This window comes from Tiliqua scincoides, chromosome 5 (genome assembly GCF_035046505.1).
Source record: "Tiliqua scincoides isolate rTilSci1 chromosome 5, rTilSci1.hap2, whole genome shotgun sequence".
NCBI classification, from domain to species: Eukaryota; Metazoa; Chordata; class Lepidosauria; order Squamata; family Scincidae; genus Tiliqua; species Tiliqua scincoides.
In genome coordinates, this window is record NC_089825.1 from 8,773,747 (window position 1) to 8,799,946 (window position 26,200).

The window sequence follows — 26,200 nt, forward strand, 5'->3', positions numbered from 1 at the left end:
GGCTGCCTCTGATTGCCAAATGCAAGGGAGGGCACCAGCACTCAGATTTGTGTGCTCCCTGAGACGTTGGTGGGCCACTGAGATACAGGAAGCTGGACTAGATGGGCCTTTGGCCTGATCCAGCAGGGCTCTTCTTATGTTCTTATAGTAACACTTATAACATTGCTTCTTATAATAGTGTTCTGTGTTGGTGCTCTTTGTCCTATGGGTAATGTTAACAGTATTATAAAAATGTTAAAGACTATATAACCACTCAGAAATGCAGGGTGGAAAATATAACTGTCTGCGCTGTGCTTTTCAGTCAGCAAAGTGTACGTTTTGGCTAGTGCTGTGCCAAACTGGTGATCAATTACATAACAGGCTTTGACCTAATTCACTGATGAATACCGTACACTAAGCCCCTACTCAAATACAGATTAGGTTCCAGGGGTCTCTACTTAAGTCAAACTTGGGGAAAACGGAACAAAGGAGAGAGTGAGGAAGCTACTGCCTAATATAAGTAAAGATGTAGTTTGGGATCACTGAGCTGCTGTAAATGAGTTCAAGTCTTAGTTAGATGAGCTGTATCCTAGGGTGCTCAAAGAAGTGGCAGATTCTCAGAGCCTCTATCTATATGAAGTGGCAGATTCTCAGAGCTCTGTATATAAGAGCTCCTGGAGAAGCAGGGAAATGCCAGGAGACTTGAGGCAAGCAAATCTAGTTCTTACCTTCTAGAATGGATAATTAAGTGGTCAGTCTGTGTATAGTCCTAGTGTAACGTGAAAATCCACTTTTGCCTTTTAGTTGTGGTTTTCTCTCTATCTGGTTATGTTACTATGGACTAAAATATCATGCAGGCTAAACTGTTCCCCCAGCACAAAGGCTACATTTCCGGAACTCTGGTCAAGCCACAAGCTCATGGTTACACAACCCCCCCCCCCATAGTCATACATTATGGGAGGAAGTCTGGTGTCTTAAAACACTGTTTAAGTGTCTCCTACATTACTATATTCATTGTATTGTTTTAAGTTCCCCCATCTAGGAAGCCAGCCATAGACCCCATTGAATTTTTCTGATAACTGACATCCTGATCCTCTTTCAATGTTTTGTATGCTCCAAGCACCCTGCTGTGTGGTAGTAATCAAGCTACCATCCAGCTCAGCACTGTCTCCCAACCCCTTTTAAGTGAGGGCTTCCTCTGTCACTCTCTCTCCAAGGACCAACACATCTGTGTTGTATCAGAGGGTCCTCTTCACAGGACTCTCTCCCCCCCCCCCAACTGCTCTACAGGACAAGTAACTATCTTGCGCCTGGAACTCTTTCCCTTCTCCCCCCCCTTTTTCTCTCCTTCTGTCCCCATCTTTAGTTAGCAGCTGGGGTTGGCAGAGCAGGGACCCCTAAAATCCTTTCCTACAACCCCCCTTCCATTTCTAATTTCCTCGGATGCACCAAATACTCTTCACACGCAACCACCATGAAAGCTAGGTACACTGAATTCAAGTATTAGGACCAAGAAACATACACTTATCATTTCTCCATGTGCATTATGTTTACCTTTGTGCTTTTGTAATAAAACTATAATCTTTTACTGAAAGTTCTTTTTCTCTCAGTCTCCACCTTAAACAAAAGGGAATTTCTCTGCATTACGCCGTCTTGTTATCCAGCCTATGATCCTAATGTTCCCATAAGGGCAGTGTAGTAATTTCCCTAAACAAAACAGCCCTTTTGGTAACACTAGAACTGCAAAATATAAGCTCAAGAAGTATATGCAGGGTTGGGTAGGACAATTGCTGCTGCTGTGTCACATTCCTATGCTTTCATGTCAGGACTAGACAATTGTACCTGTATTGGGAATTATGCCTTAGTTAAGCAATTTCTGATCAACATTTCATGTACGCAACAGGGATCAAATGTGTACACCTGTGGGCTGGTCAGAAATGGGTTAATGTTGCTCCATTTTGTTGCCTGAGGTCCTGTCAACCAACTATGTAGCCAAGCTGACTTTTTGTAACCCATAGGGTGGTTGAGACAGGAGAACTCTTAAACTCCCTATTTATACTTACTGTGACTGAGAATAGGTTTCATTCTTTATCTTCAGCATGTGTGGAACATCTTTTGCGGGAAAAAGGTAGAAAAGGCCTTCAGAAAACTATGTATGGGTAGAATTTGGATTTTATTTATCTAGAAATGTAGGTCTAGCGTTTTCATTAACTTAAACATCTAAGGTAGTATACCTGCATGTTTAAAAAGCATCCTGTACCTGTTTCTCAATGTTTGTCCTCCACTGCATCACTTCACATAGTCCACCTATTTGAAGTACCACCAGAAGTAACTGGTACTTGATATCATTGCCAGATACTTCTGAGTTGGGAGCCAGATGCAGTGTGCCAAACATAAGTAAGAAGCTCAGGGTGAATGAGGTGGCTTTTTCAAGTGTGGAATGGAGCTCTGCCCACTGAACCGAGCCTCCTACCACTGTTTGTTGTGTTGTGTTCTTGGTCCCACAGCCAGGCAGCAAGTGTTCAGAGGTCCTGCGAATACCACAGGTGGTACCCATACCACTGGTTGAGAAACACTGCTATGTGTGATTATCTGAGAGTATGTCTCATTGAACTCAATGTGGCATGCTTCTCAGTAGACACGCATAGTATTGAGCTGCAGGTAACATACTAATACCTCCTGTACTTATCTTTTTATACTGTATTCATCCTGTCCTCTAACTGTACAAGGTGCTTTCTAGTATGGGTGTTAACAGCAGGTTTCATTTGTTTTTTTCTGTTGAACATGTTGAACTTGCTGTTCAAGTTCAAAGTTGGGGTATTCAGTAGTGTAACCTGGTTTTAAAAAGGTGCTGGGAAAATGATTGGAAGGTGATTACACCTATCAGAAACCAATTTGACTTGGACAAGACTTACTTACTGTCTTTAGTATTCCTTATTTTCTGGGAATGACACAGAAATCTCCATCTGTACATTATGTCTATGCAGCGATGAAAACCTTGTCTAAATAGTGTTACAGTTGACTACTTCTCAACAAACTGGAAAAATATTAGCTAGTCATCTGGATAACTAGATGAAAATATGAAATATTTTTAGCTTTATACAGGGTTGGCTTCAGAGCACTTGCACTGGTTTCCAGATCTGTCTCTCCAAATATACTGTATCTGGGCAATGAGCTGGGTTGAGCTTTTTCCCCTGGACTAATAAAAGGATATATTAGCAAGCATAATTGGAGATTATGAAAAGGGGCTACCATAATGTCGCACCTAAGCGTCCAAAAAATTTCTACCTTGTTACTGAAATGTTGGTCATCGGTGGCACATTGATGACCTCAAGAAACAAATTTGTAAAATTTCCCTACTGGCTTACTTGGAGGTGATTTCTTACCACAGACAAGTGACTTTATACAAGCCTGTACTATCATATGTATTTACCTCAAGGGTAGTTTGGGTTTGTTGTAAGATACTATCCTAATAATTACCTAAATGTGTATGTATTTAAACATTAACACAGACTAGTGTCAACTAGTCTTATTTGAAAGATCAGTTTTTTATCTTTTTATTTTGTACAGGCAGTACACTGGTCCATTGGTTCTCAAACTCCCAGGGAGGTTGAGAACTGCTGTGTATGCAGGGGAGCGGAGAAGGCAGTGGTGGTGGGCGATCGTAAACCAGAAGTGGGGCGTGATTGCTCCACTTTCAATTTCTAAAGCTCGGGGAGCCCTGTACAGGCCGCACCCCTGGGAGGCTGCTGCAGGGACTGGTAAGTACATGCCAGCCCCTGCGCCCCCCTGTGGATCGCATCACTGCCTTCCTCCTGCCCCCTAAGGGGCCAGAGTCCAGGGCCTCAGACTGGGGAGTTGCACTGGTCCCTTCCTTGCTCTTGGGTGTTCTGCTAACGGTATTTTCACTTAAATTGTTTTGTTCTGCTTTAGGTATTCATGACAGTTTGGAAAGGTTTAAAGACTTAAGTATACAAGCTGTTCTCATAGAAGGGCAGGTTCTCATAGAAGGTAAAAGCAGAAAGGAGAAAGTCAGCACTGTTATGTTACATCTGTGTATTTTCTTCTAAGTAATGTCACATAAAACACTAATGTCTTCTCTCAACAGATGATGACTTTGATCAGTTTGATAAGCCTGGTGCAGAAAGATCTTGGAGGAGGAGAACTGGAGATGATGATTGGGACAGGTAAGTCATTTTTTCATGTTTAGATGCTTTGTGTGGAATTCCGTTTGCTTTTTTTTAGTACTTTTGGCTTTTTTTAAAATATGCACATTCCAATAGATAAACTTCATTACTATCTGGCATTTGCACGTCAGATGCTTAATTGTTTGGAACTATACCTGCCATAAAAAGCTTACAGTTAAAAAATGTGAACAAGCATAATATAATGTAGAACATAGCATAAAATATTGTCAGGGTAGGCTTGCTTTTACAATCCACTTGTTAACTAAATGTAGTCTTTAAAGCTTGCATCTTGCTGCCACTCCCCTGCATCTGGCATTCTGTTTACCCTTGCACCCCCAATGAAGACACCACCCTGTGGCTTGGGTTTAATTTGGGCCACTTTTATTAAATACAAATGACCAATTTTTAAAACATGGAACCTACTGAATACACCGTCACTCCCTCAGCAGTCTGGAGTAGGTGAAAAAACTGCCACCCATGGCCAATTTGCAGAAATTCGTGCTAGGCAGCCCTTTCCACTGCCTGTCACCCTAGCAGGCTCTGTGCCCTGATTTCTGGGTGGAAGCAAGTGCCCGGTACAAGTTACTGCAAAGGTTGACAAGAGAAAGGAGAGGCTGGTGCAGAACGAAAAACATCCGCCACGCCCAGACGTTTATCTTGCTACGATGGATCCAGCCCATGGGCCGGAGTTTGGTGGCTACTGGTATAGCATAGCAGGTATTGGTTTTGCTTATGTGAGTTGCAAGTGGGATCAAGTAGGCTCAGGTAAAAGATGTGAGACCACATCCTTTTATCTCTTATAGTGACACATCTCGCTTTCTTCTACAATCAGCCTTCCTGCACCAATTTACAATAACAGATGGTGAAGCCTGGTGCTGTCTTTTGTTGTAGCTCTTGCAGTGCAAACCGTGGCCTGAGGCTTGACCACGATCTCCCCTTCACACAGTTTTGCATACTAGTGACTCTTGGCTAAGCTCAGTCAAGCAGGACTGCACAGTTGTGCTCCTGTTTGCCCTGATTTGTAAAGGGAAAAATTCACATGCAATAGTTGGTAGAAGGATTACGCATCTTCAAGGACCATGACTGATCTGGAAGTAGAGAATAAATTAATGAAAACAATTGTATCTTGTAGCTCTTAGAGTGGGGTGCAAATGACTTGTAGAAGCCCCATCTCATTTGCCACCCTCTTCCTGTACAATATAAGGACTTGGAAAAGGTGCTGTAGTGGAATAGTAAAAAACCAGTACCAGAGCTATGGCACAATTGCTACTTGGACCTGTTTCTGTGCAGCAGAGCATAGGATCAGATGCCTTGTGTGTACTACTTGCCTATGGTGCTTTCTTTCTAGTGTTTATGCTGTGAACATCACAAGCATAAAAGTCTGCTTTTTGTGTGTTTCTGCTTTGTAGTTGAATTCTTCTCTATTGCCAGGAGCTTGATCCACCTGAAACGTATTAATGGCCTTTTACTGATATTCTAGTGGTGTGAATGCCTTAGCTGCTGGTGTGAGCCGAGGGGAAATGAGAGAGAGAGAAAATGCAGGGGAGTGGCTTCTCAGTGTTTTCAAAAGACTATACAATGGAAATTGTTGGTTGCATAGCTTTTGTATTTGTGAATAAAACAGGTGAATTTCACTTGGATGTTGCTATTTCTTTCTGAATGTGGTGACCATTCATATAATGGTACTTCTTGCCCTTTTGATGCTCTAGTCCAGTCATTTTCAACCAGTGTGTCATGGCACACTGGTGTGTCACGAATGGTCTGCAGGTGTGCTGCGGAAGTTCGGGCAGGGTCATTTATTAGTAGAGCCACTGGGGTATGTGAGCCCCCCACCAACAGCATGGTGTGCCTTGTCAATTGTCCAAAAACTGATGGTGTGCCTTGACAATTTTAGCACCTTGTCAGTGTGCCACAAGACAAAAAAGGTTGAAAATCACTGCACTGCCTGCTCCGCCTAGCCAGTTGACCTTGGTTATCCTTGAGTATTATTTGCCGCACATGTTTAATTTCAGAAAAATCTCAGAAGAAAACATTGAGAATGCTTTGCTAAACACAGCTTAGGCAAATGCATCTGCCAGGTAGGACAGCTATGTGCTGTCTTTTTGCTCTGTAAGTATTTGAAGACAGCACTGCTGTTCGACTGTTGTGAATTTATACTCAGAAAACAGTTAGAAAGCCACAAGAATTGAGATGTGTCATTTGTTTTGCTGCATCAGTATGTGCTGGGAAATCATGATTCGCTTTGGCTTTTAGTATGTTTACACGTATGTGCATGCAAGAAGATAGATGTATCAGATTGTCATGCATGACAAATTCACTCTTGTGCTCTTGTAAGGAAGTGCTTTCTCTATGGAAAACTAATTTCCATCTCCTAAGAATGTAAAAAGAGCCCTGCTGGATCAGACCAAGGACCCACCTAGTCTAGCATCCTGTTTCGCACAGTGACTCACCAGTTGCCTCAGAGAAGTTCGCAAGCAGGAGAGAGGCAGGCTTCTCTGCAGCTGTTATTAGAGTCATACTGCCACTGATCCTGAAGGTTGTTCATAGCCATTGTGACTAGTAACCATTGATAGACCTCCTCAATAAATTTGTCCAATCCTCTTTTAAAGCCATCCAGACTAGTGGCCTGCACTATGATGATGCCTTTTGTGGAGAAGTTGCAGCTTTGTGAGATTTGGGAGTTGCTTCCTGAAAACCAAGCATGAATTATGCCTATGTAAAACTTGTGCATTGTTTGTATGTTTAGTATTGTTGTAATTTTTACTTTTTAATTATGCTGGTGCTTGTTGCTAACTAAGTTGATGACAGTGTGAAAAACGTATATTTGACAGCTTATTTTGTGGATATCCAGCATTTGTGATTTTTCATTGAAATGGGAACTCTGTGTGTAAGGTCTAGAAACCGGAAGAATGATCAAACAAACCAGAAATTTATTATATACTTAAGCAGATTTTGGGGGGATTTGTGGTTTTTGAAACATTTATATGATTTTCAATATTTTTGCCATAGTTTGTTTTTAACTGACCAGGAGAGTCTTGTTTTTTAACTGCCCAATGTTTCATACTTCCAATGTGCTAAGAGTTATTTTGTAGTAATGAAATGCCTTGCAAGGCATAGGCTCAGTTGTGATAAGAAACCAGGCTGTGAGAATGAGCCTCTGCTCTCATATTCTCCCCTCTCTCCCTTTTCCATCTGTGAGAGATGGCAAGGGAAACCTTTTAGTAGCAAACTTTCGGCATTGTGGTTTAGTTGAATCTATGGTTAGGGAAATCCTTGCAATTTCATATCTCAGTTTGTTCCCTGATAATGATTTAACTAAGCATAATTACCCAAGCTTGTGTGTGCCATTGAATTGCTCCAAACTGAAAGTAAAAGATGTCTTTCCGTTTTTAGCGCATGGGGGAGTGGAAGGGTGAGGAATGAGCTTATGGCTTGCAGAGCCTCATTCTTATAGCAGAAAGCTGTGATTTCCCATCACCTGGTTCAGCAGAGTCCAGTGGCCACAACATAAGCGTAACTGCAGAAATAAGACATCGTGTTCCTAACATTCATAAAGTCTTCAGTGCAAATTATGTTACATGCAGATTAGTAGCCTTCCTTAGCTCATGCTATATTTACAGTACAGAATGTTGAACAGGCTTCCTACCACTTGCTAGAAGTGGTTTATGCTGTAGTAAGTAGCTTATCCTGTGAAGAGTTAAGGCAAGCAATAACTCTTGTTTTGAGAGAGTGAATATTTCTTTAAAAGTAGATGGCCATCAAGGTACTTCCTAGTTTGATTACTATATGCAAATACCGCAATAATAGTAGGCAAAAATGATTGGGAGGATTCAGAACTAAATACTGTGGTGTTAAAAATAGGAAGCACACCTTTGGAGTCAACACGCAAGTGAAAGTTTTCATTCTGCCTCTTCCTGTCTTGGTCCATAGCTGTCCTTCAAAATAGAAATCCCACCATCTATGTGAAAAATTTTAGATCACCATTTTGGTAGCCTACATTTCAAATACTGTTGAAGATTCTGGGGTAGAGACGCCTGCGTTGGCTCGGTCATGTCGTGAAAATGGATGATGGGCGGATCCCAAAGGATCTCCTCTATGGAGAATTCGTGCAAGGAAAGTGCCCTACAGGTAGACCATAGCTGCGATACAAGGACATCTGCAAGAGGGATCTGAAGGCCCTAGGAATGGACCTCAACAAGTGGGAAACCCTGGCCTCTGAGCGGCCTGCTTGGAGGCAGGCTGTGCAGCATGGCCTTTCCCAGTTTGAAGAGACACTTGGCCAACAGTCTGAGGCAAAGAGGCAAAGAAGGAAGGCCCATAGCCAGGGAGACAGACCAGGGACAGACTGCACTTGCTCCCGGTGTGGAAGGGATTGTCACTCCCGGATTGGCCTTTTCAGCCACACTAGATGCTGTGCCAGAACCACCTTTCAGAGTGCGATACCATAGTCTTTCGAGACTGAAGGTTGCCAATACTATACTATGTTCTGGCTTAACTAGAAGGCATAACTGGTTCAGGCTCAATGTGTGGTCTTAGTTTTGACCTTTAAAGCCCAATATGGTTCAGGACCAAGATATTTGCAGAATTGTCTTTTCCCATACAAGTTGACCCTTCCTGAGAGGTCAGCAGAGGAAGCCCTGCTGGGCATGCCACCAATGGCATAGACTACATTGATTGCAGTGAGGAGCAGGGTCTTCTCTATGGAACTCCCTCCCATTGGGAAGAACTGCCTCTTCCGTGTTAGCCTTCTGGCAGTGACTGGAGACTTTCTTTTTTCACCCAGCTTGCCTTTCTTAATTAGGTGTCTTGAGGTTTCTGTGGTTGTATTTTGTTTTAATTTTTTTATTGTACTACCTTTATGATTATTGCATAATCCTGCAATATGATTATTGTGCTTTATGATTATTGTACTACCTTTATGATTTCTTTCCTATTTTGGTACTTTACTGTTTTCTTAAATTGAGACTATACTGGCTGTATTTTGAAGGACTTCTTTTTGTGTTTTGGAGCTGAATAAAATTTTTGACATATGTGTGTGTATTTATTATAACAATACATTCATGTGTCAGAAAGGACTTGTTCTCCAAATATGAATACCTTGTTTTTCTTCCAGTGAACTGGATGATGATTTGCTTGGAGAAGATTTGTTGACTGGTAAAAAGGTAACTCGGAAAACCTTTAAATATATATGTAAAGTGCTTTGGATGTATAAGATGAAATGTTGGTTATATGCGGCTTTTCTCACCATTCAATTTAATGTGGATCACAAAAGCAGTAAAACAACAAATGATCAAATACTGTAACAGTCAGATATGATCAAAACAAACATGATTAGAGAAGTAGTGCCAACCACAAAGCAACAACAGACTAACTCGGCTTAATCCAGATGCTGTTTGAATGGGAAGGGAATTCCGTAGGTGGGTTCCACAACAGAAAGGGTTTTCCCCATGTGTCACTACTAACTGTGCATCCACAAATGTCACCTCAGATAACCTTGGGTCAGGGATGGGCAATTTCATGTAGGGAAATGGCCCTTCAGTATTAGTTTAAATGTTTGATGCTTCTTGATGCTGATGATTCTTATTGCCAAGCTACTCTGTCTCTGCCTTGTTTAGTTTACTTATAACTTGCCTGTTTTAAAATTATGAACTCCTTTTTGGCATATTTATAATAATCTAGTGCAGCAGTCTCCAAACTGGAGACCACTGCACAACAAAAACTCCCTCAACGTCCCGAGCAGTGCTTACTATTCTGCTATTTTGCCACTTTGTTCTTCACCAATGTGGACATAGGGACACTGCAGGCAGTCATTTCTATGACCTAGACATCCTGGTGCAAAGCCTGCTATGACATGGACCATAGACATGACTGCCCAGAATGTTTCTATGCCCACATGGGCGAACAACAAAGTGGCAGAGCAGTGGAATAGTAAGTGCTGCTCCTGGGGGGGGGATTTTGGCGAATGCTGGATGCGGCTCCATGGGCCAGGGTCTGGTGAGCTCTGTTCTAGTGTAATCCTAATAGAACAGAAGTTCTGCAACTTGTTGTGTTTGTCCACACTTGTCCTTGAACATACCAAGGCATGGTTCTCCTGCAGTTTCCCATAGGGCACTATGCAACAAACAGTGAAAGGTCTGTCTTCCCTCTCCATTCATTTTTCTAATAACCATCTTCTAATGAACATTCATTCTATTATCTCTTTTAAAAAAACACCAAAACAAAAAACAACGCTTGCACCCTTTAAAACCATGTCTTCCGAAGAATTTAAAACCATATTGGTTTGTCTTTTGTACAGGCTGTTCCAATCTGGCTCATTTGGTGCCATAACCAACTTTTTGTTGGAGAAAAACAAATGTTGACAACACAATTAACAAATTGGAAGGAGTTCAGAGCAGCATTAGAGATCCTCTAACCCTGGCAGTTTTTATGCTGTTCTCTGAACTCCTTCCAGTTTCTTCAATATCTCTAGATCTTTCCATTTGCTTTTCTAATTAGCAACCTCTAGCATGAAGTTGTTTAACAGGATAGAACTGAAAACAAATAGCACCATTTATCAGTTTGTTATTTACTGTTCAGTCCAAGAAAAGTCATTTTATTGTCTCAAGTTAATGTATTTTAATCACTTCGACATGCAGTGTCCCAGCATGAGGTTGTGGTAAGGTACAGCAATATATGTGGTTTTTTCCCCCACACAGGAACCATAAGCTTTTAACTTGATACACGTTTTGTATTAAAATAATGACATGTCTTTGTTGTTAATGACAGTGGGCATGCTAATAAATGTAAAAAAAAAAAAATTACTGCCATCTAACAGATTTCTAAATCGACTCCAGACGTTGCCTTCAGTATGGACAGCATTGTGTGTTTGGGAGAACTGGAATCTCACTTCATACCCTGTCCATGTGCACTGTAAATTGCTGCTCTGCCCAGCCTACCACAAGTACAGCATTTGTCTGCAGAGATACTGTTTGTAGCAACAAATAATGCTTCTGCAGGTACACTGCTGCGTCTCCCAACGACTCAGTGTTGCCCATGTTAAACATCTGAATAAGGCTATATTGCCCAGCATATTGGAAATTGTACTTCACTTTGTCCTATAGTTGAGTGGTTTTTTTGGGTGTTGACATTTGAACTTTGGTTAGGGATTTAAAAACTTATTTTCATAGTCTATGTAGTGCTCAATTGAAATCAAGTGTTTTGTGCTAAGAGTTTTCTCCAATCACATGATTATGTGCTGAATAAAGCACAGCATTCTTGTCCAGTTTAATCATGAATAAAAACATCCTGCTTATTATCTTGTTAAACACTCACTGCTGAGGGGAGTACATTATTTACTACTTTTAAAAACATTGTATGTTGAGATTATCTCAAGGATTTTTTCTGATTAAACCTTAGACTCAATCAGATATGTCGGATGAAGAACTGAATGATGATCTTCTACAGAGTGACAATGAAGAGGATCAACATTTCAGGTTTGTCCCTTTCTCTTATTAAAATTACTAATGTAATAGTTTTCTGGGTCAGTCCTTTATATGAATGCTGAAGTGGTAAACAGGGTACTTAACCTCTGCACAGTGGTGAGATATTCAGAAGTGATACTTGACATAAACTGCTTTTCACTTTTATGGAAGAAGGTGATTAGAAATCCACCTTTAATGAATTAAAGAGAAAATGGCAGCTGAGGAGAGCTTTTTTCTGGGATGTATTATACTGTGCTGTATTTAAAATATCTGTCCTGAAATTTTTCAGGAGTCATATTTTTAAAGAGAAATTCTGATTGAATAAAACTTACTTAGGACAAACTTGCAGAGCTCATTGCTTCCCAGTCTAGTCCCATGTTTTTTTGCACTAAGTTATTCACCCCCATGCCTTAAATATTGGGTGTGTGGATGAGAGGTGCTTTAGATATTTAAAGCAAACAAACATGCCATAGTTCTCATTGAGGTTTCCAGGAAGACTAGAGAACTGTTTCTTACTGTCTTTGTAAAAAGGCTTATAAGATTCAGAAAATCACTTTAGCTCTTAGTTTGATTGGATGATGTAGGGAATTCTTCTGCAAAACATATGTGGCTAATATGTTGTATCTACAAATTCTAGATAGGGTACTTCTCATTTAAAACTGAGTGAATATCCCTTTTAAAAGCATTGGTTCCTTATAAAAAGTAAATGCCAGTTCAGTGTAGTCAGATACTTGCAGCAGTAGTGGAAAATGATGAGTAGCTAGCATGAAAATGAGTGGCTAGCATTGAGATTATTGAAAACTGGCACAGTTGCTCTAATTCTACATATCTATTACTCTGGGAATTTAAAATTAAATGTAGTTTGCAGAATCACTTGTCAGCCTAGCTTTTTTTGACCATCTGATTGGTTTTGTCCATTTGGTCAAATATTAGCTGATAAGTTTGTGGTGTAAGTTTGAGGCACAGAGGCAACTTGATGTACGAGCTGTGTTTTTACTAGTAAATGAAAAATCTATGAATTCTGTCTATATCCTGAAGAAAATAACATACCAGATCTTATGGTTTAAAATTATAATTACTTATTTTTATTTTTAATATAGTACACAGGATATTTCGATTAGTCTTAATGCTGCTTCTAGCATGGTTACATCCTTTGAGCTCTCAGGAAGTGCTAATGATCCGTCTGTCGAGCAAGATTCTGAGTATGAACAAGGGGAAGATGAATTGGCTTATGACAAATCAGAAGTGCCTGAAGAGTATGCTGAAGAGTACACAGAAGAAGGACAGTATGAAGGCCAAGAGACTGAGCTGACAGAAGACCAAATAGAATATGGGGAAGATCAGGAAGAAATTTATAATGATGAAGTGCTAGATCTGGAAATCAATGAACCGCTAGATGAATTTCCAGTGAGTTTCTTCCTATTGTAGTTTCTGAGATAACATTGCTTTACGTGCCTAGGTTTTTAGACTGATTTGAAATCTGTTTACCTCCCTAGGGATGGGGGGGGAATTAGACCTATTATCACTGTCTGCCAGTTTCTTTATCTAGGCTGTGACAAAGTTTGTGTTGACAGCTTGTTTGGCTGTAGGTAATGCTCCTTTGTCATTCTGGAAGGCAGTTTAGAATCATGACCTTGAGGATTGTATCCTTAAGGAAGAAAACAGCTTTGTGTGGTGGGGAGACACTGCCAATTGTTAGAAGTACTTAATGCAAAAGCTTTTATCCAGGCTTTAGACAAGATCTGATAAAGTCCTTGGAAGGTGAAAAGATTATTGACCTGCTAAAGACATCTTTAAGGTGCTAATATTCCAAAGTGATTGATGTTCTGTTCATTCATCCCCCACTCTTTTTTTGTAACTGAGAACTGTCTAAATGTGAATAAAGAGATTGCAGGTTAGTTTAGAAAATGTCATATGCATAATTTGCTTTCATTTAAGTGGATCCTGAAGGGCTTGCCCCTCTACTAAACTTGTACTGTCTTTTTGTCCAAAATATTTTGCAAGAAAAACTTAAAAGTTGACATTTATTATTATTATTATTATTATTATTATTATTATTATTAACAGTATTTATATACCGCTTTTCAACTAAAAGTTAACAAAGCGGTTTACAGAAAAAATCAAATAACTAAATGGCTCCCTGTCCCAGCAGACAGCCACTAGAACAGACACTTCTGGGGTGAGATGGGCCAGTTACTCTCTCCCTGCTAAAAAAAGGAGCACCCACTTGAAAAAGTGCCTCTTACCCAATTAGCAGGGGTTATTTGCAGATTATTGTCAATTTTGTGGTGTTCTTTGTACAGCACTTAGAATACAGTATCGATGATACAATGATAGTTGATTGTGGCTGCTAGAAGTTGCTCTTTTGGGCTGATCAGTTATGATAATAAAAGGAGAAACCTTTACTGACTGATAATAGTATTGGTGTTCAATGTAGTAATACTCTTGAATAAACCAGATCTTCATAACTGGAAAAAAGAACTGTACAGTCTTGAGAAACTCGTATTAGTTATTGCTGATTAACTCATGAGAATTGTAAACTGCAAATATTTTTAATAAGCTGAATTTAATGGATTGATGTTACTGGAGGTAACTAACTTATACTTGGCTAAACTATTTGAGTAAGCTGTTTTTAAGTACCTTATGGTCAGAACTTGTAACGTACTATCCAAGGCCAATGCAGAAATAATGCTCCTGGTATCTTCATCATGAGTAAGACATCAGGAGCAAGCAGCAGGATTGCATGTTCATTTGTCACCATGTGCAGATTCCTCTGTATGCCCTCCATCGGGTTTAACCACAGTTAATTGGTACATTAGCTTCACAATTACTCATAATCAGAGTTTGCTAACCAGCCTCAAGCTCTCATGAAGAGGGAATATTGGTTATATACCAGTGTTGATGTAGTGGCTAAGGCAGGCTGAGAAAGTAGCAGAGGAAAGCTGTAGGAAGGAAAGAGCAGAGGAAAGAGCATCTTGAAAAATGTAAGGAGTTGTAGGGAAAGACATGCGCAGTATGGTGCCTGCTTCTAATTTTGGGCAACCCAGTCCTGAACTGCCTGGTGCTCAGGGCTGCAGTGGTGCCTAAAATGTCTGCTGCTGCATCCAGCATGCCCCAGGCAGCTGCCTACCTCCCCACCTACCTCTCCATTACCTGGCTGTCTGCGCAGCCGCCAAGCAGTGGAGCTCTGGTGCTCCACCAGCGCTAGGGCCCACAAATGTACCTTACAGCATGTTCGTGTGCTAGCACGAACTCGTTAAGATTGGACCCTTAGTCTTTAAAGAATTGGGGGTATTATATTTGCACTAGTCTGTAATGAACAGTGGGGGAGTAGCAATCAAGTTTACTTATAACAAACTTTTCTCCATAAAATTCAGGATGAAGATTATATGCAGTCCTATAGTGAGCAGCAAGCAATGGAACAGCAGCAAGAATATGTAGCTGAAGAAGAATTGGAAGAAGTTGCTGAGAGCCAGACACCTCCAAATGAGTCTGAGGAGGTAATTCAGGACACTTGATATGTTAAAGGCAAAATATAGCTTGCTGTTTGGCGGTGGTTTCCAAACTGTACATTGTGACACTGTCGCAAACTCACAGGGATGCTGTAGGATGTCCCCGGCGCCCTCTGCTTCCTGTCTCTTCTGGACACCACCATCTTGGATCACACATGGTCTCATGAGAATCGCATGATCCAAGATAGCAGCTCCCAGGAGAGCCAGGAAGAAGAGGCTGCGGAAGAAGGGCGCTGTGACCATGGTAAGTTTGGGAATCACTGCCATTTGAGATTTAAAGTATTTCAGGAATGGTCTTTAAGAAAGTAGCGCAGACAAAATACAAACTGTTGTAGTCCTTAATATGCAATCAGTATTTTTTAAACTAGAGTAGGGAGCAAAACTGTTCCATGATCCTGTATTAGCCTTGCTTTTTGAAACATATTCCTTTTTCTGTGTTCAAAAGTCTGACTCCATAGTCATTGTGGCTGTGAGCCTCATAATATGCACGCCCTGCTGTTTTTTCTTCCTTCTCTGTTGTTTCTTTGACACTCACTATTTCTCCCTTCTGGCAACCTCCCAGCTACTTGCACTTCTGCAAGGCCCTCCTTAGTTATTGGCCAGATCTTAGCAGCCCCAAGGGACAGCACTATCCTCCTTTCTTGAATGTGAGTTTTCTTTAACCCACATGTTTATCTTTTGGATTGATAAGTAACTTTGGTATAAATATGCATTATGAGTTCATAAAAAAGGAGGGATGGGATGTGTATCTTTTTTCCTTCAGACAAGATGGGAAATCTGAATCGTGTATGCTTTTGCTTGCACAACTTGTGTTGAACATCTGAAATAGCTCTGAAATATAGAACATTGGTGCCCTTGACTTAAAATTACAAGCTGTTAAGTAGCACTCCATAGTTGAAAGCATCTCTCTCTTTTTAAAATGTCTGAAAGACAACTAATATATTCTGGATAGTGATATCAAACCCTTGATTTATTTTTACCTTTTCTCTCTGGAGGAGTTGATTCACTCCCTAGTGTTGATCTCTAGGTTCATCTTTTTAGGGTGACTTCTCATAATTGTAACAGTTTAATTTTGCCACTCGGAATATTGGTATGTATTCTTATCTGTGTCCTAGTGACATCCTTAGCTATCTGTTTGGAAAGTAGTTCTAATTTTTAACCGTTAGTTACTACTTTAGGTGTACGTGAATGGCAGCATTCAGTAACCAGCCTTCTGCAGAATTATCCATAGAAGGCTCTCTACCACTGGACCATTTTATCTCTCGTAAGTTTGGAAGAATCAGAGGCAAGGAAATGAAGGTCTTAAGCACAGCCAAACCTCCAGTAAAAATGCCTTGTGCTATATATCACAAAAATTCTGACATTTGACATTTCAAGACCTTTGGATAAACAGACATCTTGCCAGCAGATGGAGACAGGGAATATGGAGTGGCTTAGGGCAGCCGTCCATGAGAAGACCAATTATCACTTCAGCAATAAGTTCATTTTTGTCTGACGCATTTATTTTCTTTTCCTCTTCTGCAAGAGACTAGCTGCCACTCTGAGCTTTCACTGCCAACAGTTGAGGCAGGGGATTATATTATCCTTTTGGATTTCAGGTTCTTCATCCTGGTTCTCAGTTTCTTTTAAACTAGGAAGTTGGAGCTTTAGCTAGATTGACAGGCAGTTACTTTTTTCCCTCTGCGATCTTGAGGGGGGAGCTACCCAAACTCATCACTCAAGTTTGTTAGTATTTTGTAGGGAATCCATTTGGTTTGTAGGGAATCCATTGAAAGCCTTTGGTCACCTGTGTTTGTTAACCATGTAGGAAGTATTTCCTCTATTGCAGAACACAGAACATTGAAGTCACGTTGCAGTTGTTGAAAATAGGATTTCAGAGGCTTGAAAAGCACCTTTGAAGATTAACATAGCTAAAACTTACTGCACTGACTTTTCAAATATTTGTAATAGATTGGTTCATATAACAGTGGAATACAGTCTATAAATAATATTGAGACATCTTATACCATTCCTGCGGTATCTGTTCCAAGTAAAATAAAAAACAAGGATTACTTAGTCGGGTGATACTTGTTACATGTTACATGAAAAGTGACCTCCAGAATCACCAAGCTGTGGGGTGGAGAGGGATTCAACATCCAATCACATGAAACTGCCTTAGACTTTCACTCAGTGTTTTCAATACTTTTGAATAGTTTGTGGAACTTGAGGTATTCATTACTGTGCGCTTTAAACTCTCCCCACCAAACAGACTTGACCAACTCAACCATATTAAAAACCTCACATATTCTCCTGTATTTATAGGCAGCTATTGAAAATCTGGAGCTTCAAGAAGAAACCAAAGAGGAGTCTGAAGAGGAAGAGGAGGATGATCAGGAGTCTGGTCGATTACGTTTTAAAACTGAACGAAAAGAAGGAACAATCATTAGGCTTTCAGATGTAACAAGAGAACGAAGAAACATTCCTGAAACTTTGGGTAAGTTTTTTTGGGGAGAAGCAGTAAGGACAATCAGTTCTTTTTCTTTAACTAAACTCTTGTAAACAAATCATTTGCACAGTTTTTCATTGAGTATTATCGGGTAAAAACACAGACTGAGGAGAAGGAATGCAAGCTGTATTTGAGTTTAACTGAGCTGTAGTCTCTATACTGCTAACCCTATAGTGCTCTGGGCCAGGGTATCTTAGAGATCGCCTACTGTACAATCCGGCTCGTCCTCTTAGGTCATCAGAGAAGGCCTTTTTACAAGTGCCGCGGCCTAGGGAGTTACATGGGGTGGCGGCAAGAAATAGGGCCTTCTCAGTAGTGGCACCAACGCTATGGAACTCCCTTCCCCTTGACTTAAGAATGGTTTCTCTTTGTCCAGTTAGCAGAGAGTACTTTCAGCCTTCTCATGGGTATTGTTAGCTTAACAATACATACTGCTGTATTTATTTTTTATAATGGGTTATTTTTGTTTTGTAAGTCATCCTGGATTTAAGTACAACTTTTCTTAAAGAATTCTAATGAAAAGCAGCAGTACACGATGTATGGTTCTTATGAAAAATATTAATTGGGTGGTTAATTTATGATAAGAGTTTTAATAACTGAGGTCTTCCCAAGATGGGAAGTTGTTCAAGGGGGAATGGGTGGGGAAAACCAAATCTGCCTTATCAACTGTGAGTTTTGAGGCATTTTTACATTGTAAAAGCATACCCCCTAGTTATACCTGGATGTGTCTTGTCAGTTCCAGTTTGGGAACAAATGCGTTCTTTTTTACGGTGACACATAATGTCAACATGGGGAGATCTTTTTCTGGAAGGGTTGGCTGATTAAAGATGTTATCTGAAAAAAATCTCAGATTCATGTTGTCATTGTGGTAAGGTGGAATTGGTAGGGTTTCTAATGAATTATTTACAGTCCCAGTGTGTCGTCTTCAAAACGTGCATGCAAACAAGGCCCTTTTGAAATGTTCTCAGCTGTAAGATCAGGATAAAGAGAGAGAGTGTGTGATTTGCAGACAGAATTTGCTGGTGTGAGCTGGTATATACTAGAGTGCAAGCAATCTCGGGGTTCCATCTCCTGTTGCATGTTACCCTTATGGGACACACCGCAATCTGAATTCCTTTATGAAAGTAACATATGAATTGGCAGACATGGCTGAAGAAGAGACTTGTGACTGGCAAGCCTGTGGCAATTCTATAGTTTACATATTGAGTTGGCATTAGTTGCCTGAATTGTAATTCTCTGTATGTTTTAAAAACATTTTTAAGCATAATGTGAAAAACTTTTTTGTGTGCCTTCTGTTGTCTGAAGACAGCTCTGTAACTGTCAGGTAATGGGTACATCTCTCTCCTCATCAGATCCAGGTGTAATAACAATGGTAGTCCTAAGCCAGTGTCTGAGACTGGTTGTCTGAATTTGGGTAAATAAATATAGTTCTCAAATAACCGCTTTGAACTTTTTGTTGAAAAGCGGTATATAAATACTGTTGTTAATAATAATAATAAAATTAAATTCAGACCAGATAGGACTGAATTATGATGATGGGGGACCAGTTGGCTATACCTGTCATATGTGGCAGTTCCCAAACCCTTGGGACTGATGACTCGCTTGACCTACTAGGCTGTTGGCCATGGATCCCAGTTAGGTCTACAATAGTTTACATTGTATAGGGTGGCAGTTTTTCGCAAGGATTCCATGACTCCCCTGGTTTATTTTCACAGCTCCCTAGGGAGTCACAGTTTGAGAACCACTGGTATATGGGGTCAAGAGGAGGATTGAAGCTGATGGCTACCCTTGGACTTGACTCTTTTTCTTGATTCCCACGTAGTGACTGGCAGGCTGCCTGGTGTTTCTGTAACCAACTTGACTTAATTTGCCAGTTGCAACACCAGCTGGTTGCCTTGGCAGAAGCAGCAATGCTGAGAGGGCAGTGCTGAGGGAGTCTAATTATCTTGCTGGTTGTGCCAATCCAATAGTGACATCTCAGCAGAAGTGGCACTGTTGTAAGGGTAGTTTACACATGATTATTGGTCTGTCTCCGTGCTACTTTTTAAGCAGTGCCACTTTATGAATGCATCGCTTTGCAGTTCAGCAGCTGAGAGCAGCTGGTGGTGGTGCTGGAAGAAATAAAGACCAAATAAAGAGTTTCTGTAGGCTGTATCCAGCTTGTGGGCCTTACATTTAACACCCCTGTTCTAGATAGTGTAGTCAGCAGCTTGAAACGCAAGTTCATATTAGAATTCAAAAGTACTGGTGTTGGGTTTTGTTTTGTTTTTTTAAACAAAGCACAGGGGTGAAAAGTATTCCAGATTTTTAAGCAGATGGGCCAGGGAATAGCCAACACAAATTTAGCAGTTTTTTGTGTTTGTCTTTTTTTTTTTTTGCCCAATATTGCTTACCCAGTATTCTGAAAAATTGGGAGTAAAATGTCACTACACTGCCTGATCCTTGTGGCTTTTTGTTGTTGTGGGAAGTTTCAGTTGTATCTTATTCTGATAATGGAAAATCTGCAAGGCTGCTTTTGAGGCAGGGCTCATTTGGGAAGGTTGGTCTAAAGCAGTGGTTCTCAAACTTTTAGCACCGGGACCCACTTTTTAGAATGACAGTTTATCCAGGACCCACAGAAGTGATGTCATTAACCTGGAATCATGTCATGACTAGAAGTGACATCATCAAAGAGGAAGTGATTTCCTGAGAATGCAGCAAGCACATTTTTCCCTCGATATGCAGGCTGTAAATCAGTGGTTCCCAGCCTGTGGTTCATGAGATCCTGAGAAGTGGTCCCCGAGGTCTCAGGGAAAAAAGGATTATCACCTTTTATCACTTCTAGTGTCTCAAGAAGTGAGTGCTCCCTCATGGACCACTGAAATGTCAGCTGTGGCTGTAGGTAGTCTGTTCTCTTCCCTCTCTGGTGGTCCAAAGCTTACTGAAGTGCCAGTTGTGAAGAATGGACCCTCCCACCCTTTCTGGTAGTCTGGGGAGGAGCACTCATTTGGCGAGATGCTTCCCCGTGGATCATCAGAAAGTGTGGGGAATGGACCCCCCCATAGCTGGCATTTCCAGTGTCTTGCCAGGCGCTCCCCCATGGATTACCAGATTGAGCACCACTACCACACACAAAAAATACAATTCAGTTTCACTTTCCATAGGGCTCCATGCTTTTTGCTCATCAGCTATCAGTTGGTCAGTTGCAGCTTCACAACCCTCCAACAGTCTAGTCTAAAGAGATCTTTGTGTATTCTACCAGCATAAATTTTTATGACTGAAAACATCCCCAACTGCAGAAGCCATTTTGCTTTGGCTGTGGGAGCAGAAGGTCCTTTGTGGCGCTTGGAACAGCTTGCAATCTGGAAAGTGGTTAATGTGACACAGTGGCTCCCCCAAACATTTCTTGAGTTGTATTTGCATTGATCCTTGTAAGAATTTTTAAGGATATTAAGAAATATGTCAAGACACAGATTCTATTGATGTGTACATTCAGACCAAATGATAAAGTTGTTATATTGTGTTGCCCATGAAATGTAAACTTGTAGCGTCTGGTTTAGCGCAGTGCAAAGAATTTTAGAGAAAGTATGTTTTTATATTTATCTTCCAGTTAATTTTGGAGCTTATGCCCAAGCTTTTCCTTTGATAAACCTTGTCAGCCCAAGCCCTTAAGAGATCTGTGGTAATTGATGTCCATTAGGAATCAACCATATAGGAGTAAAAAATGTAGTAGAACTGGCATAATAAATATTACTTCCTTTCAGGACCGATTGTGCTTAACAGGAATTATGGGTCTAAAAATCAGACTTGGTTGTATAGCTACATTTTTTTGCTTTAAAATCTAGACATAAGTTGAGAAAACAGTTAAAAGAGAAATTAATATTTCATTTGAAATTACAGACGTAATTTCCATCCTGTCACTTTTTGGTGACCTTTCGTGACAGCTTGTCTCTATTGGAGGGAAGCATTCTTACTTGCTGATTAAAGATGTCGTTTGAAACCATTTTATTACCAAGGGTAGTGAAATTAATCTTGACACTTTGAGGCTCTAGAAAAATAATTGCTGATTCACTGCATTAGCTGTGTGTGAAATAATTTTGCTGTCAAGATTGGGTCTGTGCTGGCAAAAATATGTTAAACATTTTTCCTCATGAAAAGAGCTGGGGCATCTCCTGAACGTTGTTTTTGGATCTGGAAGAGAAACTCTTGGTTTGGAAGAGTTCTAAGGAGTACTGCCTGAGTTTGTGAACAGGAAATAATGGTGATCCTCAGAGGCCGGTGCATGTGGGTGGTGCTGCTGGCTTTTTTCCTAATAGCAGCAGGCCCTTGTACCTCATGGAATGCTACTCTGAAGGCTCACCTGATTTTTGGGTCAGTTTTGGAGGATTCCTTGAGGCTCTGTGGTAGGAACAGGGCAAGCCATGTGTAGTAGACCATACAGAGACCTTGGATTACAGGCTTTTGTTTTGTTTGTGTGAAGGTGGACATTTTATGAAGAAACCAGAAGTAGCGGTTTTTTTCCTGTTGGACTCAGACGACCCTTTGGAGGGAGACCAGAGGAACTGATCCGCGGATATGGGTCCCCCTTGTACTTAGCCTTGTTTGACACTTTCCCTGGGTGTGCAAAAAATGTCACCTGCATTATTTTGACGTAATCCTTCCAGCGGCCCTGTAAAACTCAGTAAATATTATTCCTGTTTTGCAGCTGGGAGGTTGAGAGGAAGTGGCTTGTCTAAGGGAGCCTAGTGAGTTCATGGCAGAGGTGAAATTCAAACTGAGAAGGTCTTGATTTGCAGTACAGTGTATTAGCTACTATACTCCAGCTGTGTATAAATGGCTCTTTAACTGTTATATGCCTTAATCCCTTAGAATAAGATGGAAAATGAATAGATCCAAGGACTATCAATCTAACCCACTTTAATTGAGAGAGGTGAATGGGGGGAGGGTGTCTGATTTAAGAGCTGTTTTTGAAAAATGCCAGATTTGAACATCAAAAAGTACTTGGACAGGAAATTCATGCGTCCCCTTCATTTCTGATGTCAGAGCTGGGTAAAAACAGTTATATTTTTCATGGATTTCTGTGTTTTCCAAAGTTAAACGTGCAGAAAGTGGTGTTATGGTTTTGTTCATTATAACTATAAATTATAATCTCTTGGGCCCCGAGGCTGCTTAGATCTGGCAGGTCCATAAGGAGTAGTGGCAGGGCACAGCTGGGTTTGGCCAGCCCAAAGGCCTCAGTAGGGTTGTGGGGGAAGGGGGCTGTGTCAACCTGGTCCTTCTGCCCTATAGTTGCGGAGGTTCCTATCCCCTGTGGTTCCTGGCTCATGGGGTAACTGGCTTCCACTCCAGCCAGCAGCCTAGCGAGCACTGCCCTTCATCCTTGACTGGGCTGGGCTTTCTGCGGGAGGAGGCACCTTCAGTCACTGCCCCTTCCTTGTCAGGGGGTTTACAAGGTTGGCCCCTGGAACTAGTCCTCCTTCCATCTACCCTTGCCATGCCCTGACCTGGTCCCTCTAGCTGCTGCACCTGTGTCTAAGGTTGTGGCCATGGTTGATGTCCCAAGAAGGAACTAGGCCTGTGGCAGGTGCTGTTGCAGTGAGCCAGTCACGTGGGTGATGGCAGTGAAGCCTGGGCCTCCAGGGTGGCTGCTGAAGGCCTGCCTGCCAGGCATGTCATCCACCCAACTCTCCCTGGCTCAGGCTTCCTGCCTGCAGTAGGGTCCACAGAGGCCCTGCTGTTGTAGGCAGGCCGCCAAGGCGAGGGCACCAAGTTGCAGACTGTGGCAGCGGCCCCCAGCAGCTGCCCAGGTGTGTGCAGCCCCACCCCCTCTGATGTCAGGAGGGGCGGAGCTGTGGCCTGCGCTTGGGCTAGCCCGCCACAAGCTTGCAGTAGCTCATCTGACGGGTTCAGGGACCTGCCTGTGGTGGCAATGCAGACTCACTGCTGCAGCTGGCCATGGGGCTGCTGCCTGCTCTGCTCCCCCTGTCGCTGTGTCTGCCGCCACCCAACATGGGGGCCTCCCCCTGCAAGAGGAGGTTGGCCGGGGGTCTCAGACAAAATGTTTCATCTTTTTCACAGATTAGAGTGTTTCTTGTTTTTTCTACAAGTATAAGAAGTGCAGAAAGCAGTATGTTGTGTGTGTTTCATTAACACTGTTTTCACCCATGTCTAGTGGTATCCCTCCTTAGGGTTTGACTCTCCAGCCACTCTTTTTCAGTCATGTTTTGATCCTGTTGGGAAGATTTGCGGGGAGATAAGTAATGGTTGTGGGGAGGGTTCTATGCTCATGTATGCCTCCATCTTTGCTGTTTAAAAAAATGAATGCCCTTCTCTTTATGTGTAGTGGGGACAGCCCCAGACAGAAATGCATCTAGTTGCATAGAGTTTGTCCCTCGTATATTGTCACCAGAGTTATCTTCCAGAGCATTTTATGCTTCTTTAAGAAGGATGTTAGTTGGTTAAGGAGAAAAATATATAAGGCAGTAGTAACAGTGTAATAAAGTAGGAAGACTGTTAAATTCCTGAGAGAAAATAAGTCTTAGCTAGTCTGTTAGTAAATGCCAGTTTTTGCCATATTTCCATTTAAACGTTCTCAAAAATGCAGACTGTGTGGGTTTGTGTGCGTGGAATTGTTTAGCAGCTGATTAAATGTGCCTGAGAGTTTACTATGTTGTTTGACAACCATGAATATGTTTGTGTATTTGCAGCCATAGATGATGATGATATCTTGAAAATAAAAATAAGAGTTAGTCTATTGCAATCTGCTATGCAAGTAGGCAGATGTGATAATAGAAAATAATTGGAGGAAGTATGCTTGAACTAGGTCAAACTAGTTTTCTCCGGGATTTTTTATCCTGGCAAAAATATCACTATATATCACTGTCCCAGGGATATAATTTGGTTGTGCTTGAGGCACTTGAAGGACAAAACGAATATCCATGAGAGGGTGATGAGGTTAGATCTGTTTTATGTGGGTTCTGCTGGAGATCCAGAGAAAGTACTTCACAGTAAAACTGTTTGTCCTCTTCCACTGGAGACTGGTATCCAGGTATAGGGCTGCTTCCCATGTCTAGAGCTAAACTAGAACCATGCCATTTGCACATATGTTAAACATAATCTTATTTGAAAATGTAAAGATATGAAGAAAAAGTTGTACATATTTTTTGTGATAAACTGAATATTGTATCATTGTATAACCCCCCCCCCCTTAGAAACTTAAATAATTATCTAGCTGATGGATATTTCTGGTTGAGATTATTTTTTCTGAAAGAAAAATGAAGGGTGGCATCTAAAGAAAGAAAAGAGGTGGTTATTGGTCCTGTTAGGAAGTGGCAATGATATAAGTTGCGAGACATATTTTTTTTTTGGCTTCCTGCCCATACTTCCTAAAAGAAATATTCATAATCTATTTCCTCTGCTAAGAATTGAATGTTTTTTTTCAGTATTTAAAGCATATCTTTTATTATTTTAATGAAATATGGCAAGATAATAGTAGTGCTTTGACCTCTTGTCATAATGAGGTTATTGTGACAAAGAAACATTAAGAATAATTCAATTTATAGATCTTGAAACAATTGTTCTCTGTTGTACAAATGCTTATGGGTTGGTTCTGAAAGGTTGATTGAAAAAGGAAGGAAACCTTTGGATTCACCCTCGTGTTCTAAAAACCAAATTTATAAGTTTCAGGGTGGGGAGAGAATCTGTTAAAATTAGTAACTTCAAAGGGGAAGCTACTTTTAACGGAATAAAATCTATTTTATCCTCACTAAACCATAAGCCATGGATTTCTGTTTCCAAATTTGAAGGGATACAATAAAATACAAAATTATTGCATTAATTAAAATTAACGGATCAGGTGCATGCTATATTAGCAAAGGGGCCTGCGCATTTGTATGTAGCCTCAGTGACATCTGTTTAACTTGGTAAAGAAATAAAGATAGACCTATTTCTCTTGTATAATAGAACTTTCTGCAGAAGCCAAAGCAGCGTTATTTGAATTTGAAGAAAGGGAGAGACAACTAAAACAGGGCCGTTATGGCAGAAGAGGAGCACGTCGAGGAGGGCTTTTAATGTGTCGTGGATTGGGAGAACAACGGAGAGACAATAATGAAAGAGGACGAATGAAGGATCACAGGCCTGCACTGCTGGCAACCCAGGCAGCTGTTACGGTACTGCTGTGGTGGTGGTGGTGGTGAATTTACTATTTAAGCAAGCCGGTCTGGCCTTATGCAGCTGTTTAAGGTTCATCTGAATAGTTCAGTTGTTGAGAGGGAAATTTTGTGTACACGCTTACAAAAAAGCTAAGATGGTGTTGGCAGCAGATCATAAAACAGTATGCCTGTTTCATTGTCTTGTCCTGAGAAGTTTAGTGGTCCTTTGCCCATTTTCCATGTAGTGCTTATATCATAATCTGGAGAGTTGTGTTTTTAAACTCTCCTTAATCTGGAGAGCTGCGTCATAATCTGGAGAATGTGTGTTCTTGAACCACCTCCAAACTGCTTTAGAACCCACTTTAGGATGGCTTGCCATGTGATACAGAAAACCGCTTTTAGGGAAATGTAATGGGCAGCCCAATTCTAACCCACGCTGGAACAGGCA

At 41.1% G+C, this 26,200-nt stretch overlaps 1 protein-coding gene across 3 annotated transcripts in view; it reads left to right on the forward strand.

Moving 5' to 3' along the window:
- Positions 1 to 26,200, forward strand: part of RBM33 (RNA binding motif protein 33) — a 99,471-nt gene that overhangs the window by 9,960 nt on the left and 63,311 nt on the right. For all 3 annotated transcript variants that reach the window (XM_066627629.1, XM_066627630.1, XM_066627631.1), the window contains exons 2-8: positions 4,088 to 4,166; positions 9,280 to 9,328; positions 11,562 to 11,638; positions 12,727 to 13,033; positions 15,004 to 15,126; positions 17,440 to 17,611; positions 25,565 to 25,770. In XM_066627629.1, coding sequence (XP_066483726.1) covers positions 4,088 to 4,166; positions 9,280 to 9,328; positions 11,562 to 11,638; positions 12,727 to 13,033; positions 15,004 to 15,126; positions 17,440 to 17,611; positions 25,565 to 25,770 — 1,013 coding nt within the window. The remainder of the gene's footprint in view (positions 1 to 4,087; positions 4,167 to 9,279; positions 9,329 to 11,561; positions 11,639 to 12,726; positions 13,034 to 15,003; positions 15,127 to 17,439; positions 17,612 to 25,564; positions 25,771 to 26,200) is intronic.